The following is a 21671-nucleotide window of genomic DNA, read 5'->3' on the forward strand; positions in this document are numbered from 1 at the left end:
GCAGAACTCTGGTGTTTGCTCAATCCATCCCTTGGTGTGTCATATTTGGAGTCATCTGGGTGATGCTCCATCTCATTTTGAAGCTGGCCATTTTGGGGCACCAGCCCCAGTACCACCTTGGAAGGAATCGACTGTAGGTCAATTTTAGCCATAGCCTATGCCCCATCAGGGGCCACGCAGCGAGAGCCAGAAAGAAATCCACAGATGGCTGCCACCATGCTGTGCATGGAAGTGCCTTGAGAGGCCAAGGTGCGAATCAAGGCCAGCTGCTGCTAGTGCTGGTTTAGGGCTGCTCAGCCAGAGGTGCAGGACATGCTCAAGCCAGATGCTGCTTGTCTGGGTTCTGCAAACCTTTGAGAGACCCTAGGAAAGTTTACAGCTAGAGCTGTCTACACAAAAAGCCACTGAAAGCAGTCTGGAGGTGGCTTCTTTGCTTAGTTGAAAGGCTTCAGTTCAGCTTGATTTTAGGTGATTCTCAATAATGGGTGTTTTGTAGATTAGTTGTCATTTTGGTGTGTTTGTGAGAGAAGGTAAGCAAAGCATTTACCTACTTTGCCATCTTGGTTGTCCCCTCTCTATGTCCTTTTTCATGGTTACTATGTCATTGTTAAAGTTTTCACTGAGTTCATCTACTCTTCCCTTAAGTTAATTGAGCATCCTTATAACCATTTTTTTAACTCTGTTTCTGGTAGGTTGCTTGTCTCCATTTTATTTAGTTGTTTGCTGTTGTTTTCTGGAGTTTACTCATGCTTTTTCCTTTGGGACCTACCAGAATCAGTGAAAACTGTAAGATGTAGAAGGTCCAGCAAAAGAAACTGAGAAGGAATAGCTGATGACAGAAAAATTGTTTCTGCCCACACATCCACCTCACTTGTTTCTGTCTCAAGGACTTTACATTTGTCCCTTCGTTTTGCTCTTCCCTCAGATGTTCTGTATATTTTGTGTCTTCATCATTTAGGTCCAGCTCAAATGCTCTCTCTTAGGGAAGTCATTCAGACTACTCAGTCTCAAGTATTCCTCATCTGCCCCACTGTTTTCTATCATATTACTTTTTATTTACTTCGTATTCTTAACATTTATCACAATCCAAAATTCTCTTATTTATGTTTATACTGCCTTTCTTTATCTACTTAATGCAGCGTCCTTGAATGAAGGCATTGTCTCCATGTCTGTATATACCTGACAGTTCCTGGAACACACTAGGTGCTCAATAAATATGTGTGACCTGCCTGTAAAAAGAGTGAGAGAGAAAAACACCGTCTTGTCACACCTGGTTGTGGATTGTCTTGACATTATATATGTCATTTGAGTCATACTTTATAATTAAAAAATAATATCACAAACATTAAAGAAAGGAATAGTTTTCCTTTATTTCAGCTGCTTTTAAAATTTTTAGCTACTTTTTTAATTTCAGGAAATAACAAAATGTAAATTATTTGCAGAGATTAGAGCTACTGCAGTAGATGCCACACAGTCCCCTGCCCTCGAGGAACTCACATTATTTTTGCTGCAAGTGAAAGCCACCAAATAACAAAAGAAGGATATGAACAATATGTTATATAAATAATTGCAACTTAAGATCATTTTTAAATTTCTGATTAATTTTGGATCCGAACTGTTGTGAGGGGAAATTCATATGAGGGTTACCACTTAATCAGAGAGGCTGGCGATTGATTCTAAGTACACAAATTTTCCTCTCTAGTATTCAATTTCTTGATCTACAAATTGAGAGACTCGGTCTAGCTGAACCTCTAATATCCCTTTTCCACTCAAAGATTGTATTATTTTAGGAGGTACACAAACTATCTCACATGTAAATAAAAAATGTACTTTATATGTCTTACATATTCCAGTGAGACAAAATGCAATTATAATTTATAGTATGAAAAATAATTTATTTTGTAGATCCAGCACATATGTTTTCATACTAACAAAATATGTAGATTTTAAATTCTTAAAAATAATTTAAGGTCAATTCTGAATATAATGATAGGATAAATCAGAACTAGGCTATTAATAAAAATATTTTGCCCATCTTTTTTTCTTGCAGTTTCCTATATTAGGTAAGTAGATAAATAAATAGTGTTTTAGAGATAAAATATTGATAAAGACTTTTATATATTTGTATATAAGAAAATGATTGGTATACCAACAATCAAAAGAAGATTTTAAAGCAACAGACAAGAATACCCTGAGGCAGTTTTCTTTATGTTCCATTCCAAAGTTACTTTTCTTTCAGAGTCCAGTTTTGGAGGTAATCCAGTCACGATAAGCAGTCACTCGAGTGTAGACACCTGGCTTGTTCTTTTTAGCACATCCAACACCCCAACTTACTATTCCAACAAGTTTCCAGATATTTCTAGAATCAGCATAAGCTAGTGGTCCACCAGAATCATTCTAGAAGCAAAAGAGAAAAAAAATGTTTCTTGTCCTGTCCACGAATTTCCTTTTACCTCTCCTCCAGAGTTTTCAATAGCCCCTGGGCACTGAAAACAATCTGCCCTCTTTGGTCCTAGAAATCTTGGGTTTATTCAAATGCCAGCAAAACTCCAAATTAGAATACTTTACCTACAGCTGCCAAATGTTGGATTGGGCAGCCTAGAATTTGACTTTATAATGAGTTCAACCTTGACTATGGTGAAAGTGACTCAGCTGCTCTGAGCAATGGGAGACATTTGCCCATGCTGAACCTCCTGCTGCACCTCTGGATAAGAAAAAGGCAGCATGCTAGATCTGCAGGTTGTCCAGCAAATAGGCTCACATTTATTTTATTTCTTTGTAAGTATTATCCTTTGTATGGATTCCTAGACTGAAAACTCCATGAGGGCAGGGATTCTGTTCACCACTGAATCCCAGCATCTAGGCTGGTGTCTGGTACATAAAAAGGATTAATAAATGTTTGTTATGTGGGTTGAAATAAGAAGCTACTCTGCAGAAATGATTAACACAGAAAAATATTTTGTGTTGATAAAAACTTTCATGTAATCTGTACTTTGGGAGAAAATTATTTGGAAATGTATCTAAACATACCTGACAGGAATCAGCTTCTCCTGACATAAATCCAGCACATAGCATATTATCAGTCACCTGGCCAGATAATGCATATGGAGCATTGCAAACTTTGTTGTCGATAATCTTCAAAAATGCCTGTTGAAGTCTCCTTGGAACAGGACCTAAAGGCATCAAATTCTGCATATTATGGGGACTTTAACCTTGTTTGTGGAGACAAAAAATATCTATAAAATACAGCAGATTCTTTAGGTCCCCGGGAGCCAGGCCAGTCCCAGATTAGATTAGTCTCTTTCTGATGTTTATTATAGTTGGCTGCCTCACCCACAACCACAATTTTTCCAATTCTTATTTGCAGAGAGATTTTAGAAATTGAACATAATACCACAATTTTCATCCCACCACTTGGTTTTCTTTTCAGTATATTTACTGGTTGGTTAATTGCATTCGAGAGTGATTGATCAATTGATTATTTAAATAACTATTGCTATAATGCTATTATGTTCTTGCAGAAAAACTTACCATTCATAGAAAGTGTTCCCCATCCTGTAACTACAACAGTGTCATTTTCTGAGAGCTTCATTTTGGCTTCAGGAAGACAAATCTTACGAACGTACTTTGTAAAAGAGACTTCTTCAGTCAGCTGCACAAGGGCAATGTCATCATGAACCCCAGACATGTTATAATTTTCGTGACAAATAATGTTTTGGACTTTCCTTGTCATATATGGTTTATTTAGTATAGTTCCAAAGTTGACAGTCCAATCTTCTGAATTATGTTTCCTGTTAGATACAATTCAATTAAAATGCACTCAGTTTCTGTGTCACAACAGTGTTCATAGTGGTTATTATCTCATAACTTTAAGGTGTGAAGTTTTCAAACAATACTGTAAAGCACTTTTTTTTTTTTTTTTGCTTTTTCATTTATTTTAAGTGTATTTTTCCCAGGACTTATCAGTTCCAAGTCAAGTAGTTGTTTCAGTCTAGTTGTGGAGGGTGTAGTTCACACAGGCCGATGCGGGGATCAAACTGACAACCCCGGTGTTACGAGCATTGCTCTCTAACCAACTGAGATAACTGGCCACCCAGCACTTAAATTCTTATTTTTAATAGATACTTTTGACTTGGAAATGTTATAAACTCTGCAGTCACATAAAAATAGTGCTAAGGACTAGTAGAGCCATCAGCCTTCTGCAAAGCCTCCTAACTAGCATCACTGATGTCTTTTGCTACTACTTCAGCCCCATCCAGTTCCTGAGCATTTGACTTAGATAGGAATCAGCCTCAGTGGATGGGGTCCAGAATGATTTTTGCAGCCTGAATTCCAAGAGCCTGGAAGCTCTGGGCATCTGTGTAGATAAAAAAATTGCAACTTAGTCTCATCCAACTACCCTATTATGTTTACCAAGTCAGTGCATTTTAGCTTCTAATATAGATTTTATGACCCATTTCTCTAGTTCCCCGCTGAAACTCTTTCTCAAGTTAGTACTTAATATCCTGTTTCACTACTCTTACCTTCCCTCAAAAAAGCAGATACCTTTTTAAAGATTTCAAGACCCTCATGTAACAGTGACACTCTTTAATCTTTCTACCATTCTAAAACCTTCAGTGAATCCACATACTTACAGCTGTGTTTCTTAAACTCCATTCCCTTAGAATCAACCACTTCCAGAGATTTATAACTAAAAGGTGTAGTGCAATACTTAAGAATCTATACTTTTAACAAGTTCCCCAGGTGGTCCATGGTCCACGGACTACTTTTTGAAAGTAACATCAGAGACAAATCCTATCAAATGCTTTGTGAGAGACTTCTTCAGTAAGTAAGCATCTTGCCATTTAGAAATGTCCCCAATCAATGTAAATTTTCTAAGTCTACTTTCTAACGTTTCATTTTACAAGCTCCTTTCTACTTCAAATTGTTGTTTTTGTTAGTGGTCCACAGAATATAACTTGTGTTGCTCCATCTCAGCACATTTGAAGAACAGTGTTTTCTCAACTGAAAACACATATTATGCTTTCCCATCTACTTACCCCATCAATCAAATCTTATACACCTATGTAGGGTCCAGAACAAATCTTACATCTTCATGTCACAGTTGGATAGGCTATCTTCCTTCATTAAATTTTCATAGCCCTTATTGTGCCATACATGAGATATTTACTACACTATGCTGCCTTACCTTTATTTTGTGACATTTGAATTTCTTGAACTAGATTGTAATCCCCAGGAGGGCAAGACAAGTAAGCATCTAGTAACTAGAGTCAGACATACCTGAGTTCACATTGAATTTCTTTTATTTAAGAGCTATATCATCTTGGCCAAGTTACGTCCCTATTTCTGAACCTAGTTTCCTCGTCTTTAAATAGGTTTAATCATACCTTCCACACAGAATTATTGTTATGATGAAGTAAAATGATGTAAGTAAAGCATTTATTATAGTTTCAGGCCAAAGTAGCTATTTGGAAAATTTGAATTGCTTCCATTCACTTTCCCTTCTTTGCCAAATTAGATGCCTCCACTGCCCTTCAATTATGCAAGTAATTGTAAATTGCATCTGGCCTTGGTGAATCTTCACACATTTAGGTCAGCCCCCAAGACTACCCCAAATAAGCCAATACCCAGAATCCTCCATTTAGTCAGACTTTCACACTTACCTAGCAAAGCAGTGAGCTGCAGATAATAGCCACCTGCTGCTGATCAGAGATGCTCCACAGAGATGTTTGCCCTTCCATTGCATACTGGCTTGCCATGGCCACGCCCCTGCCAGAGAAGTTTTCCCATTGACAATTCGGTTGCCTGCTATTATGCTATTGGCCACTTGTCTTCCACAACCTGAAGAAATAATTTCTTTTTACAGGAGCAGATATCTTAGGTTATGCTTTATAAAATATGTATCTTAAAAACATTGCTTGAAACCCTCCGGTGATTGTCTGGCATCTCCTAAGTGATGCTGTTTCTTTCCTGGAATGTACTGTTATCACAGCACCCCAGTCCATCTTGGTTTGGGTGTCTTTTACTTATCTTCTTTTCCAGTCTTAAGCATCTTGCAACCACTGACTTTCATTATTATCTATTTGTTATAATTCTCATCTCCCTAAGTAAATTGCAAAATTCTTCAAGGTGAAGACTTTGCTTCATTAATGTTTGCACCTTGCATAGCATATGTGGTGCTGTCTGTAAGGCCTCATGTGGTCAATAGATACTCCATAAATATCCATTAAGTGCATGAATGTAGGGTTGTATCTTGTGAGCAACATGACAGTCTAAAAAGAATTTATTTAAAAAGTGAAAACAGAACTGTTTATCATCTTATAATAAATGTTTTTGATATAGCCTAGTTTTTTTATTTTCTTATTATCCTAAGTTGCCCTTTTTGTTTCTTCAATCTTTCCTATTTTAATTTATTCAGATATGATATTCTTTACTCATGATTGTAGTCTTCAGAATAAGTTCTTATTTCATCCTGTAGGACAAGTGCTTACAAATGTTAAAAATTCATATGCCAGTGTTTTTCAAAAAGAAATTCCAGATATATATCTGGTATATCCAATAATTTTGAAAGACTACTATGGATTTCTACATGATGTACTTCAAGATTCTTTTTAGGAAAATAATGGGGGAAATATTTGTGAATGTGTTAAATTTACAATAAGGTTTCTAAACTTACAGTTGTTGGTAAGCATTTCAGCACTAGCCTTGCTGATTTCTGAAATTTAAAAAACATAAAATTGATAAAATATCACCGAGTAATTATTTTCAATCTAAGTGCATAGATGCTAACTCTCCTAGCCCAATTACACCCACATTTAATCAGACTATTTTACATATTGATTATCAACTCTTCTCACTTCTTGTTATATTTTGACCATCTCTCTGCATCTCTACCAAGTAGTATAAGAAAAGAGAAAATAAAAGAAAAATACAAAGCTCTCAATTTTATAATAATTGTAGTAAAATATTTAGTCAGGTAAGAAACTGACATTATTACTAAAAATGGGATGGGGCATTATCTTTGGATTTCTTTCTCTGTGATAGTTCTCATTACTCTGAAATGCTCAGATTTATCTATAGTTTAAAGGGAAAAAATTCCAATTAAAATTATTTTTCATTGGGCCTGTCCTGCTTTTCAGAGTGATCTCATTACTAAGACTGAGTTATGAAATTTTGAGAATTTAACTTAAATCTCTTTTCTATTGGGAAGAGATGTTAGATAGAAAGGGAGAGTAGGAAACTAAAGGAAGACACATAAGAACACACAGGGCAGTAACTAGTACAGCCTTCTTTCCCACAGCTACCCACAGAGGAATTGTATTGCTCCTTTGAGCAGTTCTACCTCAAACTCACTTCCCATGAATGGCCCAATGGTGGTAGGGTCAGTAGTCTGAGGCAGAGGAACTATAACCGGCAGTTGGCAGTCTTCAAGGACACTAGGATCAGCTGCCAGATGGGAAGCACCACAAAACTGGGCTCTGCAATCACATGCTTATCACCTAACAGAACTTTTAACAATTCAGGTGAAAGTTTCAAGACATTTTCAGGACCTTGAAGATCTTTACAAACTTTACTTTCTGTACTGGGCAAAATCCTATCATTTTCTTCCCTTGTTTTCTAAGGAATTCTTCCAGGTTATGGTTTTTTTTTCTTTAATAGAATTACTCCCATTCTTCCACAAGAAACAATGAGAATTTGCTATCGCCCACTTCACACTTACCCCTGTAATTACCACACTGCATGATCAAGAAAACCCTAAATCTGTTTTCTATAATGAGATCCTGACAAGAATAGAGGGTAGGAAGAAATAACACTTCACTTAGGACCTGTCACCCCCTTTTCCATACATAACAGCAAACCCTTCCAAACTTACATATATGTCCACAGTTTAACCCTCATTTCTATCACTCTTCAGATAAAAATCCTATGGCATTTCCCCTTCTACATTTCATTGTATAAGTGCCAGACTTTGGGAAGCATATTATTTCCTGAATAAATTTCTGAAACTCTTGATTTATTTTTTTTCTAGTACTTAAAAAACAATAGTCAAAAAAAAAAAAAACCCTAAGAATAGAAAATAATGGAAATAGGTAAAATACCCATAAGTTTAATGGAAAGCCAAAAATACCTAAGAATAGAAAACAGTGGAAACAAGTAACAAACCTATAAGTTTAATGGAAGCTGAAACTGCATTCCAGGATGACATGTTGTCTTCTAATATCTGATGCAAGATAGCTTTGATTTCAGGCTTCACGCTTTCCCTCTTTGATGGAGGAAACTTGAATGACAGCTGCAACTGTACACTTGAACCATTGGGATTAGGACTAGAAACAACAGAAATGTCCAGCTGTGCCTCTTCTTGATTTTTAATATGTTTTGTAAACACATTGAATTTCTCACATTTTGATTATATTTCCTTTACATATATCAAACAACAATACACAGATATTGTCTTACTATATATAAAGGGCAAGTGTCCCCAGAAACCTTCTAACTGGTTTAGAGGTATTGTTCATAAAAGAATATGTAAACCACAAACTAGAAATCAGAATATTTTAAACATATAGGAGAAACTGAGTACTGGCCAGCAAATGATTCAAATGAGATTTTATCATAACCATGTTCTCGTACAGATATTTTTCTAATATCTTAATTTTAGATTGTGATAAATGAGAATTTAAATGTAGGACTGGGAACTATTCAAAAGATAACTTCTAGAATGTGTTCAGGAACCAGTCCTAAGCATCTTCCTGTAGTTTCTTATACAAGTCTACCCCAATAGATTTCTACAATGAGACATCTCAGAAAGACAACTCTATAGCATGAAGAGAATCTCCATTATTTAAACATTCAGTGCATTTTATTAATCAGGAAAGGAGATTAATTCATTTTAGAAGACTTTCAAACCAAAAGCCATATTAATCACAATTGTTTTAAAAAAACCACAACTCTATTTCCAAATAATTATGATCAGTGGAAGGGTCTTTGAAGGCTTTTGTTTGTCTATAGGTAAATATTTGGTTGGTTGGCGGTTGGGCATCTGGATTTTTCCATTTATTTTGTTTTGAAAGTTCAGAATTCCCCAGAATAGATACTGGCAATTAGCAAAGTAGAAGTGTGCTTGCTCTTTCTCATGCATCCCCTATGCTCCATGATGCCCTCCTTCCTGCTTCCCTCCCCTCAACCTCAAGCACACTTCAAAGACTTACATAGACATGTGTTATCTTCAATGATTCACTTTGCTCCACAGTTATTACAATAATGGTAATACTAAGAAGAGCAAAAGAGGATCATTTTAGGAAAATTATGGCCAGATGAGTATGGATGGAAGAAGAGGTGGCTAATATAAGGGAGACAAAACAATCAGGTTGGACTCCTTGTTTTTCACAGAGTTACAGTTATCTTTTATTATAGATGTCAGTTAGGACTGGCTGCCACCAACAACTTGCAATTCTTCTTTAAGTATAGAGATTACAGATTTGTACAGAACAGTTCCTACTTTGAACAGAAATGTGTTAAATAAAATGATACTTTAACTTATGAAGAGCTCTTCTTTCCTTCCTTCCTTCCTTTCTTCCTTCCTCCTTCTCTCTCTCCCTCCCTTCCTCCCTCCCTCTGTTGTTTTTGCTCTTGTTATTATGTGAAACCAGGGCTGATATGTTTCATATCACCTACTTCCCTTTCCATAATACCCTGAATATGTTTGTACTTACAGAAGTTTGATGACCTGAGAGTTGATATATTCTTTGTACATACTAGAATTTTGAAATGCATCAGATATCTGTCAGGAGAAAAAAAATAAAAGATCCATCATGTCCATTTCAATCAAATTTATAATGAAATTAATGAAAGAAATCACTGACTTACCTTAGTCTCAATATCTTTTTTCAGATCTGAATTAGCTTGTGAAGCTTCATTTTCACAACTGTCATTGTATGTGACTCCAGAAATATGAAAATCACCTTGGTAATGGTAAATCTTTCCTGTGAAATAAGGAAATACTCAAAGAATTTTAAAACAGTAATTGGCCTTAAGTCCCTCCAAATCTCTATCTCAAAATTAAAATTCAACCCAGCATTAGGTATAAGCAGAGGGTGGGAGAAAGGAAGAGGATGGAAATGAAGGGGAGTGAATATCCACTTATTCTAGAAATGGCAACTACACAGCATTCATAAAGTGATCCCCCTTTTTTATTCATATGATAATAGACATTATTGTCCTTCAGCATCCTCCTCAAAACATCAGCCCCGGCAACCAATAGCAATTTACCTGAGTATTCACTAGAGGTGAAAACTCTTTTTCATGTTATAATTGAAATTCTTAACCTAGTGATTACGCGGTAAATCTTTCTAAGTAGTTCTGATACAGCAAGCATTACAAGCATCCCCTTTCACTTTCTGAATGATCTTCTCCTCTCTCTTATGCCCGCTGCCTGTTGGTCTGCTTTCCAGTCCCTGGAATTATTTCTTGAGGACTTCATCCTGCCCGTGCACTTCCCTACAGCATACGGTGGCTGGTGCTTGGCATGCATCACAGGTCTCACATTCTCCATTTTTTCTGTCCTCAAATGTAAACTGCTTCCCCTGATATACTAGACCACCATCATTTAAAACAGGATAAGACCTGAGGTAGTTCTTCCAGGTCACATATATACTTTTAAAACTAAGAACTACTATGAAAATGGTATCCTGTTTTGGTTAAGCTATTAGCCATTCATATATTTTGAGAACAATTGTGATTTTCAGCCACCTTAAAAAGCACTACATAGAGCAGTGGTCAGGCATCTACACTGTGCTATGTAGTGCTTTTTAATGTACACCTGAGGCTGAAGCTGAATAACAATGAATGTCAACTATAATTTAATATATATATATATATATATATATATATATATATATATATATATATGGTCAGATGATGTGGAGTACAACATAGGGAATAGTCAATGGAATTGTAACAGTTATATAGAATGTCAGAGGGGTAGTCGCTTGGGGGTGGGGGGGTTATCACTTTGTGAGAAGTGTAAATGTCTAATTATCACATTGTTTTTTACACCTGGAACTAATAATAAAAAAAAAAGTCTAACTCAAAAAAAAAAAAAAAAGCACTACATAGTTTTTAAGGAGTGCTAATAATAGACTGAAAACTGTGATCTCTTAAGCTATAATAATTCATTTTCCTAAAGGTCAGAAATATTATTTCAATCTAAAATAGAAATTAGTTTCCTCTATCCTAGTCTCCTATGTTTTTCTTTATGGCAACCAGTGTATATGCAAAGCAAATGCCAGGTTCTAAGAAGTTATCTAAAATCATTCTGAAAAGAATAATGTTTATGAAGTTAGAGGAACTAGTTTAAGCCCTGTCAAATATTGGCTGTGTCACTTTGGCATATAACTTTAGCTCTCTGGGACTTTTCCCTCCTAATTACAAAGACTAAATTGCAATAAATAAACTCCAAGACCCTCTTTTTCCTACCACTTCATAATTTTAATCTGTAAAGTTTATCACTAAACAGAAGAGCAAATAACTAGAATGTGTAACATACTGTTACATCCAATATGCTGAACTTGGATATTTGCAGGTTAGCAGATTAATCTGTCAGTACCAGAATTGAGCCAAGAAGAGCAGTGATCTCTATAGTCTGAGGTATATTTACTAAAAGCGGTAACAACTCAACTACAAACCTACTACATAAGCTCCTTTATTGACAATAAACATTAGCATCAAAGTATTGAACATTTCAGTCTTACCCAAATTCCTGTAATTGGTGATACAACTTACAAGTAGAACAAGGAGGCATCTAATTCAAAAAAAATTATAAAATTTGGTATCAAATAATATTAAAATATTATGTTGAAATAAAATAGGAAGTAAATGAGAAGTTTCCCACAAAGAAATTTAATATTTCTGTTGTTTCTTGACAATTTCTAAAAGTAAGAGGAGATTTAGTAGTAGTAAGGGTGAAAATTAAAAAGTCTGTACTGACCAACTGCCAGAAAATGAACAAGGAGACCAATAGTTACTCCCAAAATCGCCATCACGCCAAGCAAAGTAAGAATTGTCATCCATAGTGGCCAAGATCTCCGGGCAATTGTGCCGTACCTATGAAGGGGGGAAAATGGCTCAGATCAGAGCGTAGACATTCTAAATCTACCTGTTTCTCCTTCAACTCATGCAACACAATTTATAATTTATGCATTAGGCCATTATATTAGCTGAAAACTTAGAAACCACAAATATCTCAAAGAGAATAGACCTAATTCTTTTAACAAATCATATTTAAGTACTATGTTAGCTGCAAGTGATATAGCAGTAAGCAAAAGACAGAGCTTCTGTCCTTATGTTACTGAGGATGAACTTATTTGCTCTTGTTATTTATCTTAATCAGACTGTGTAACATTAGGTGTGGTCTGATTGTATTTTTGTAAACTGTAGCCACACCATGTACAAGAACATATACAGATTTATAAACACAACTATATAATGCAACCACTTACAAGTTTTAATTAAATGTGGAAGAAAACATCATGATTTCAACTGCAGTTATCTCATGTTATGAGATCTTTGATAGATTTTTTCTTTTTCTTTTTTGTTTACTTATTCTTTAACTACAGTTACTGTTTCTACAATGACATGGATTATTTGTACAATATAAATTAGTAGATAGGTAAGTTTCATCATCAAAATCAATTAGATAAAAAATAATAAGAAAATATAGTGACTTGGCCTCATACAGGAAGAGTGATCTAGGGTTACAGTAAAGTCTTATGACTATCCTTAGTCTAATCTGTATAAGGTGTAGATACAAATTATTCATCGTATCTTAAAAGACATGATGTCATGGAATATTCCATTTGGAGGAAGGCCTGTAACATCAAAAATACTTCTGATTTCAAAGTTCAGAATTGCCTCAGCTGTTCCCTCAGTCGCTTTGTATTCTGCATCATCCAAAACAAAATGTCCAAAACAGAAGAGTTTGCAATCAGCGGATACATTAGGCAGATTAGATATTCCCTATGAATATGAGAATCTTATTGTTGTTCTAATCCCTCCAGGACCAACTGAATTTTAGGTAGGAAAGTTCTTTGGGATTTCTTAAACAATTTTTTTAAACATTACCTTTTGCCTCAATTGCACACCTCCACCCAGTTCTTTCCTCTCAGCTTTGTTCTCTATTCTTAATCCTTCCTCTTCCTCATACCTCTTTTATTGACTTGTTCATTAGTGTTCCCAAAACCAAATGCTCTTCAAAGAAAACTCCCTGTTTCATGTACACTTTCATACTGGAATTTTGGTGTTTAATTTCATCCTCAAAGGAAAAAAGGCTATTTTAACACTAGTACAAGTGTTTCTTGTACTAGATGAATCATGCTTTTAAAGGAATGTGCAATTAAGGTAATTAATAACAATATTTATTATCCTATTACTATCTGATAATATGCTTCTTCTAATGACTGGAGGTGCAGTATAATATTGAGATCTCAAATTTGTTTTGGTGCAATGAACATAGGGGTACATATACCTTTACGGATAAATGTTTTCAGATATCTGTACCCCTATGTGCACTGCAGCATTATTCATGATGGCCAAGACATGGAAGCAACCAAAGTGTCCTTCCACATAGGATTAGATAAAGAAGATGTGGCACATATATACAATGAAATATTACTCGGCTATAAGAAAAGATGAAATGCTGCCATCTGTGACAACATGGATGGATCTTGAGATTGTCATGCTAAGTGAAATAAGTCTGACAGGAAAGTTGAGAACCATATGGTTTCACTGATATGTGGCATATAAAACTGAAAGCAACAAACAAGACAAAAAATTTTTTAAAATCATACACACAGACAACAGTTTAGTGGTTACCAGAGGGCAAGGAGGTGGGAGAAGAGAAAAAGGGGGGTCAAATATGTGGTAAAGGAAGGAGAGCTGACTCTAAGTGGTGAGCACAAAATGCAATACATAGGTAATGTACATTTGAAACCTATACAATTTTACTAACCAATGTCACCCCAATAAATTTAATAAATATAAAAAATATTGTTCTGGATTACCAGTTTTAACTTAGACTGGTAGTTTATTCTTTCTGAAACATGCATATTGGTTTGAGGAACTCAAATATTATGTAGCCTGAATGGTAATTATTATGTGGCTACAATGATTTCTATACAAATAATCCCTACATTACAGCTTGTAAACTGTTTTCCTTTGCAAGCCCTTGTAAATACTCTGGAAAGTTCTAAAAAATACATATTTTTGACAATAGTGCTGATATGGCTTTTTTCTCTCCTCATTATGGATTTCTTACTATCATAAACAATTAGGGAATTTCTTTTATATCTAAAAGAATACAGTAGTGTATTTATGATTAAACACTAGTAAATATAATGCACAGACTCAAGGAATTTATTATTTTTGAATAATAGCTGAAATGTTAAAATGATGTTCTAAATACCAAAGAAAGGTCCATTCATGACACATTTTATCATTTACTAAATTAATTTTTGGCCATAATTTTCCCCCTTCTCTGCCCCCTTCCCCCCCATTCAAGCTGTTGTTTCTCAGTCTAGTTGTCTAGGACCCAGCTCCCTGGCCCTTGCTGGTATTATGAGCCTTGTGCTTCTCCCAGGGTGAGGCAGTTGGTCCCCGGTTGGCAGCTCACTTGTCCACAATCTTAGCTGTAGAGGGTGCAGCTCACTGGTCCATGTGGGAATCAAACCGGCAACCTCAGCATTAGGAACACAGTACTCCAACCACCTGAGCCACCAGGCCGGTCTGGACATAATTTTTTTTTTTTTTTTTAATGTAGGGGTTTTAGTTCCACAGTGAACCACTCATTGAACAAAGAGAATAGGTTAAAAATTTTAATCTTCAATAAATTTAGCCAACTCCATATACTTAACTACACCATAATTGCCTTAGTTTTGGATTGAATCTACTTCAAGTAAAAGTTCATATCTATTCTGGTATAATCAATCATTACCTTAATCAAATTACAATAATAATATTAAAATCATGGTAACTACATTATTCACAATTGTAAAACATTAATCTCACTATAATTTATCCCACAGTCCGTAACGGGTATAATTTCCTAGATTAGATTTCCAAATAACCACATTCTGATATTGCATTAGTAGTTAAACAGCAAACCATAACAAACTGTAGTTTTTATTTATTAGACTTTCGTTTATAGGCCATTTGAATAAGATGCATCTAAATTGTTATACAGTGAAGAATGTTAAAGTAAGATTCTAGTACAAAATTCCCCAAAATTTATAAAGATAAACCTTTTATCTTTCATAGAGGATTTTAAATCACTAGGGAGAGAGTTTTGAATAAGGAACAGAGAAATTAGCAATCAAATGAGTTGAATGGCTTTCTCTAGAAAAACAAAGTGCCCTAGGATTGGAACTCATTTAAATATTTATGAAGTTTTGAAGGACCCCAGCAGTTTGCCAGCTACTAATTCAGGATGTGTGTTATAAAGTACATTATTCCAAAAATCTATAAAGATATTTAGATATTTAAATTATTTTTATAAAATATTTTTACATTAGAAAATATGATTTCAGTTATACAACTATAGTACAAAAATGGTAGTGCTCTCATGGGTGATTTTTTTAAAAGTAAGTAAAATTTTGCTGAAATCTGATTTTTTTTTTCCAACTTCCGAAAACTTTCTTAGAAACTTTGCAAGGCCTTTAGACCTCAGAAACAATAGCATGTGTCTTGATAGTGTCCAGAAATAAAAATCTAAATTATGGAAAACAATTAATTAACAAAAAGCTAGAAGATACTCAGTAGCAACTTGCAGATATGATTTCCCAAATTAAATCCCATTTACCTGTACATAATATTCTGATTGTTGTGGCTGTATCAGGAACAATGGTGTTAGTGATGATGATGACAACGATGAGAGGGATAATAAAAATAAGAACCTTCTCGTGTAGCTTTTAAGGTGGTCGATGTTTCACAGGTTTATCTGCTGAATCCAGTGTTGGTTGGTTTGTTTTTATGGGCTAGGTGAAATGTAGAGAACAAATAAGATGAAACTTGTCTGACTAGTGTTAATGACTGTCATATTTCCATAGTTTCAAGATAGGAGTCATCCAAATTTCCCTGACTTGGCTATTTAAAAAAAAAATAATAGTCTTGGATTGGTCACCTAAAAGTTACACCCAAGAAACAGCTTGGTGGTAATTTGGGATAATCCTAGCTCTGTTTGACCAATTCCATTATACTAGCTTCAAATGAAATTAGCTGTAACTAGGTAGAAGTTTCTGACAAATGACTTACCACAAGGTATGCATTTCTTTTTTTGTTTTGTTTTATTTTATTTATTTATTTATTTTTAACATTATTTTTTTAGTTTCAGGTGCACAAAACAATGTGATAGTTAGACATTTATCCTTTATATCCCTCACACAGTGACAACCCCCCGCCCCTCATCCACTACCCCTCTGACATTGCACAGAGCCATTATATTTCCACTGTCTCTATTCCTAATGTTGTCTCCCAACATGGATGGATCTTGAGAGTATAATGCTAAGCGAAATAAGTCAGACAGCAAAAGCAGAGAACCCTATGATTTCACTGATATGTGGTATATAAACCAAAAACAAAAAAAGAACAAGACAAACAAATGGGAAACAAAAACTTATAGACACAGATGATAGTTTAGTGGTTACCAGAGGGTAAGAGGGGTGTGGGGAGGGAGATGAGGGTAAGAGGCGATCAAATATATGGTGATGGAAGGAGAACTGACTCTGGGTGGTGAACACACAATGGGATTTATAGATGATGCATTACAGAATTGTACACCTGAAATTATGTAATTTCATTAACAATTGTCACCTCAATAAATTAAAAAATAATAATAATAATGTCTCCACTTCTTGTAACTATATATATATAACTGTATATATATATATACATATATATATATGTATATATATATATATACACAAAATTGTAGTTGACATTCATTACTGTTCAACTTCAGCTTCAGGTGTACAGAGCATTTCAATATAACTTATATTGCCATCATTTCGATGTAAATGAAATTCTATTTCATTGTGGCTTGCATTTGCTTTTCCCTAATTACCAGTGAGAATGATCATTTCACATATATTGGTTGGGGGAGGATCTGGGATTCCTCTTCTGAGATTCTTTTTGTAAATTTAGCTTTTTTTCTATTGGTTGTTTCTGTTTACTTATGGATATATGTGGGTTCTCTTTATATATTGAATATTGTGCTTCTGCATGTAAGGTGCTTTGAAATCACCCTTCCATCCTAACAACAAGTACAAAGTTCCACCAGATTCCCACAATCAATACTGAAGAAAAATTTTTTTCAGCTTCTGGCATGGGAAGGAAACAAAGAACCATTTTGAAATATTACAGAGCATTCTATTCTTCTTGACAAGGCCTGCCATCATGGCTAACTAGCTAACCAGAGCCTAAACTGCTGGGGTATTTTCAGAGCCTAATAGACGTGAGGAGTCCCCAACTTGGAACCACCTTGAGAGAGACAAGACCCAACTTCAAACCATTCCAACCATCCTGTCCTACCTGAGAGTGGATAGGAAAACTGAGAAATACTTGTGAAGTTTACAGTCCAGAGGCGTAGGCTCACTAAATGACTGGACCTAATCAAAACTATACTCATAGAGCACTTCCTGTCTCTCCAGACCTCACCGCTAATTACTAAAGACCTATTCGTAGCAATTCCTTTTAACTGGTACATCATGTTCAGTTATCAAGAAAAAAATTGCAAGGTATACCAAAGGCAAAAGATGAAATTTGAAGAGACAGATAAATCATCAGAACTAGACACAACAGGGATAATGGAATTATAAGACCAGGAATTTAAAACAACTGTGATTAATATGCTAAGGGCTATAATGAATACAGTAGACAGCATACAAGAACAGATGGGAAATGTAAACATTGAGATGGAAATCCTATGAAAGAACCAAAAAGAAATACTAGAGATAGAAAACACTAACAGTAATGAAGAATGCCTTTGATGAGACATAAAAATACTCAGTATGTATGTACCTAACAACAGATTGTCTAACTACATGAGGCAAAACTGATAGAGCTACAAGGAGAAATAGATGAATTCATTATCACAGTTGGAGACTTCAATGCCCCTCTATCAGAAATGGACAGATCCAAGGAGCAGAAAATGAGTAAGGACTTTAATTGAACTCAACATCATCAGTCAACAGGATATAATTGCCTTCCATAGATTACTTTCTCTAACAGCAGAATACAGACTCTTCTCAATATCACATAGAATATTCACCAAAATAGGCCATTTTCTGGGCTATGTAACACACCTCAGCAAATTTCAAAAAATAGAAATCATGCAATGCTTGCTCTCCTAATAGAAAGGAAACTGGACATTCCAAATTATGTGAGGATTGAACAACATACGTCTAAATAACACATGGGTAGAGGAAACAGAGACCAACTGTTTACCTCTACCTGCAAAGAACTGTGTTCCTTCATGAACTTAAAGACTGCTATGGATTCCCTCCAAGTCTTTTCTTCTCCAGACTAAACAAGGCCAGTTCCTTTATCCTTGTTTCATTTGGACTGTTTTCCAACACTTTCGTTGTTTTGCTGCTTCCTCTGTGTCTACTTTCCAATTTCTGCACATTCGACTTAAGTAGTGGGATCCTAAAGGACACAGTATGACAACAAGGAACTGATTAATAGCGTACATAATGTAGATGATTATTTATGTTCCCTAAATTTTTCAGTGACTAGCTATCAGTACTTTGTCTTTGAACAACAGGGCTCTGTTTTTAACCTATAATTAGCTTGTGATCCACTCTGGCCTCCTGCATCTTTTTTCTTATTTGTGATTAAATATATGTTTCCTTTTTTTTAATTATTTTTTTTTTCTCCACTAGTTTATTGCTTTTATTTTTTTACCAATAACCTTCACTCTATTTTTTTCTACTTCTCAAAATATTCTTTCTTCCTTTGGTGGTTCTCTCTTATTTCAATTCAGATCACAGTATCTTGGATAGCTATCTAAATCTCAACAATCTATTTATAATACAAAAACAATTGAACTCATTCCGTGTGTATTTGATATTTTTAAGCAGACTTAATAAATAATATTAGTATATTTAAAAAATAAATAAATAAATAAATAAATAAATAAATAAATAACACATGGGTAAAAGAGAAGTCTCAAGAGAAAAAATATTTTTTTTTTTTATTTATTAGTTTCAGGTGTACAAGACAAGGTAATACTTAGACGTTCATCATTTATATCCCTCACACTGTGAACCCCCCTCCCCCCATCCACTATCCCTCCGACCTCACACTGAACCATCACATTATATATATAAAATTATAGTTGGCATTCATTAATGTTTAGCTTCTGGTGTACAATGCCATGATCAGGTATCCACAGTATCCCTGAGGTGGTCTCCCAAATAGGACGCATGTCCATCAGATACCCAACAAAATCTTTACAACATTATTGAATACCTTCCCCAAATTAATTTTCAAAAAAACCCTGAGGCCATCTTGTGGTTACCAGCTGCTTCCAAATCCCTTCACCTTTCCCCTTATCCCCAACCCCCCCCCACACCCATCTAACAACTCTCGGTTTTTTCTTTGTGTCCCCAAAACTGTTTCTGATTAGTTCATTCACATAATCTTTTCTTTAGATTCCATATATAAGTGAGATCATATGGTACTTGTCTGAGAAAAAATATTTTGAATTAAATAACAAAAACACAACTTAACAAAATTTGTGAGATACAGTGAAAGCAGTGCTCAGACTAGAATTGATAGTATCAAATGCATATATTAGAAGAGAAGAAAGATCTCAAATCCATACTCCTAAGTTTCTACCTTAGGACACTAGAAAGAAAAAAGAGCAAATTAAATCCAAAGTAAGCTGAAGAAAAGAATAAATAGAACAGAATTCAATGTAATTGAAAACAGGAAATTAAGAAAATCAATTAAATCAAAAGATGGTTCTTTGGAAAGAGCAAGAAAATCAATAGCCCAGCTAAGGAAAAAAGAGAAGATACAAATTACTAATGTCAGAAATGAAAGAAGTAATAACACTACAAGTCCCATGGACATTAAAAGGATAATAAAGGAATGCTTTGAACAACTTTATGCCTACAAATTTGATAAACTAGATGGAATGCACCAATTGCTTGAAAGGCACAGTCTGCCAAACTTTACACAGGAAGAAATAGGTAATATGAATAAGCCTATATATATTAAAGAAAATGAATCACTAATGAAAAACCTCCCAATAAATAAAAACTGGTGAATTTTACCAAACATTTAGGGAAGAAATTATATCAGTTCTCTACAATCTCCTTCAAGGATAGAAGCAGAAGAAATATTTCTTAACATAGTCTATGAAGTTAGCACTACAAAAGAAAATTATAGGCCACTATCTCTCATGAACATAGATGCAAAAATCCTCAACAAAATATTACCAAATTGAATCAGAAAAGAATTATAGACCACAACCAAGTGTGATTTTTTTTCCAGATATACAAGGCTGGTTCAACATTCCAATCAGTTAATGCATCATATTGACAGACTAAAAGAGAATTGCATCACTATTTCAATATATATTATTGAACTGGATATTAACCAATTCTGTTCACCTATTTAATAATTACCTATTCCCAGGGTACAACTTGACATTTCATTATTTAATGGGGTGTTTTCATGCATAGAGCATTTTTAAAATCTTAGTCTAATTTGTCACACTATGAACTATAAAATGTTAAGAAATATTTCCCACCTTGATTGCTAGGAAGCATTTTCCTGTATTTTCATCTAAAATTTAAATTTTTATTTTTTACACAAATTTTGTTGCTGTCATTCATGTCTAGTTACAAACCATTTCTCGTTGTGTCGAGACAAGTAAAGGTATAGAATACTTGTTAATGCAAGTAAATAAATAAATAGAGAATTTGCTTATCAAATAACCAAGCTGAGATGAATTTAACCTAGAACATGACTCTCCCTTATCATAAGCTGCACATTTCTTATATATTGTTTTCCCTTTGCTTTTAATGTAAAATAAAATGTTTTTTTGTTGTTGTTTAAGCTGCTGTTAGGAATCTGAATTTATAATCTTGAATTCCTAGGCTTATATTAATACCAAAAGCTTATTTCTTTTGATACAGTTTCAAAGAGTTAAAAAAAAAAGTAGAACCCACATACAAACACACAGACAGGTTAAGAAATACTAATTAATAAAATACACATCTGTTAGTTTTCATTGCAAACATAATCATTTTTTCTCCAAAAATCTACATAAATACAGAACTTTTGTTTTTGAAAGAACTACTCTAACTGTATCAATTTTGCAAAAAGTTTAAATAAAATTGAAGTGATTCTAATTTTCCAAACACTCCTGGCTTCTTACCACACTCCTTCTCTTTATGTGTATTTTTCTCCTGTCCTGACCTTTTCATAGATCACTAAAAAGGTTTTGATTACATTTTCCCCACCTTCTTTCAGTTCTATATTTTATTTTTGTAATTTTCATAAATTTTAACATGAAGACTTAATGTAACAATCAATATTTTGACCTTTTTTGCATTGTTTTTTTAATGATTATCCTAGGAACTAAAAACGTGCATTCTTATCATAGGCTCCAC

The 21671-nt window shown here is 34.5% G+C and overlaps 1 protein-coding gene across 1 annotated transcript; it reads right to left on the minus strand.

The window, feature by feature from the left end:
* Nucleotides 1-2235: 2235 nt before the first annotated feature.
* On the minus strand, nt 2236-13581 carry LOC308499253 (transmembrane protease serine 11B-like; the record flags this gene model as incomplete). The annotated part of the gene is made up of 10 exons (XM_081052329.1): nt 2236-2397; nt 3031-3173; nt 3532-3791; nt 5664-5841; nt 6677-6715; nt 8164-8324; nt 9714-9781; nt 9868-9983; nt 11987-12102; nt 13529-13581. 10 exons carry the CDS (start codon nt 13579-13581, stop codon nt 2236-2238), a joined length of 1296 nt encoding a protein of 431 aa, XP_080908455.1.
* Between the last annotated feature and the right edge of the window lie 8090 nt (nt 13582-21671).

Source organism: Rhinolophus hipposideros (genome assembly GCF_964194185.1).
Source record: "Rhinolophus hipposideros genome assembly, chromosome: 1".
NCBI lineage: Eukaryota > Metazoa > Chordata > Mammalia > Chiroptera > Rhinolophidae > Rhinolophus > Rhinolophus hipposideros.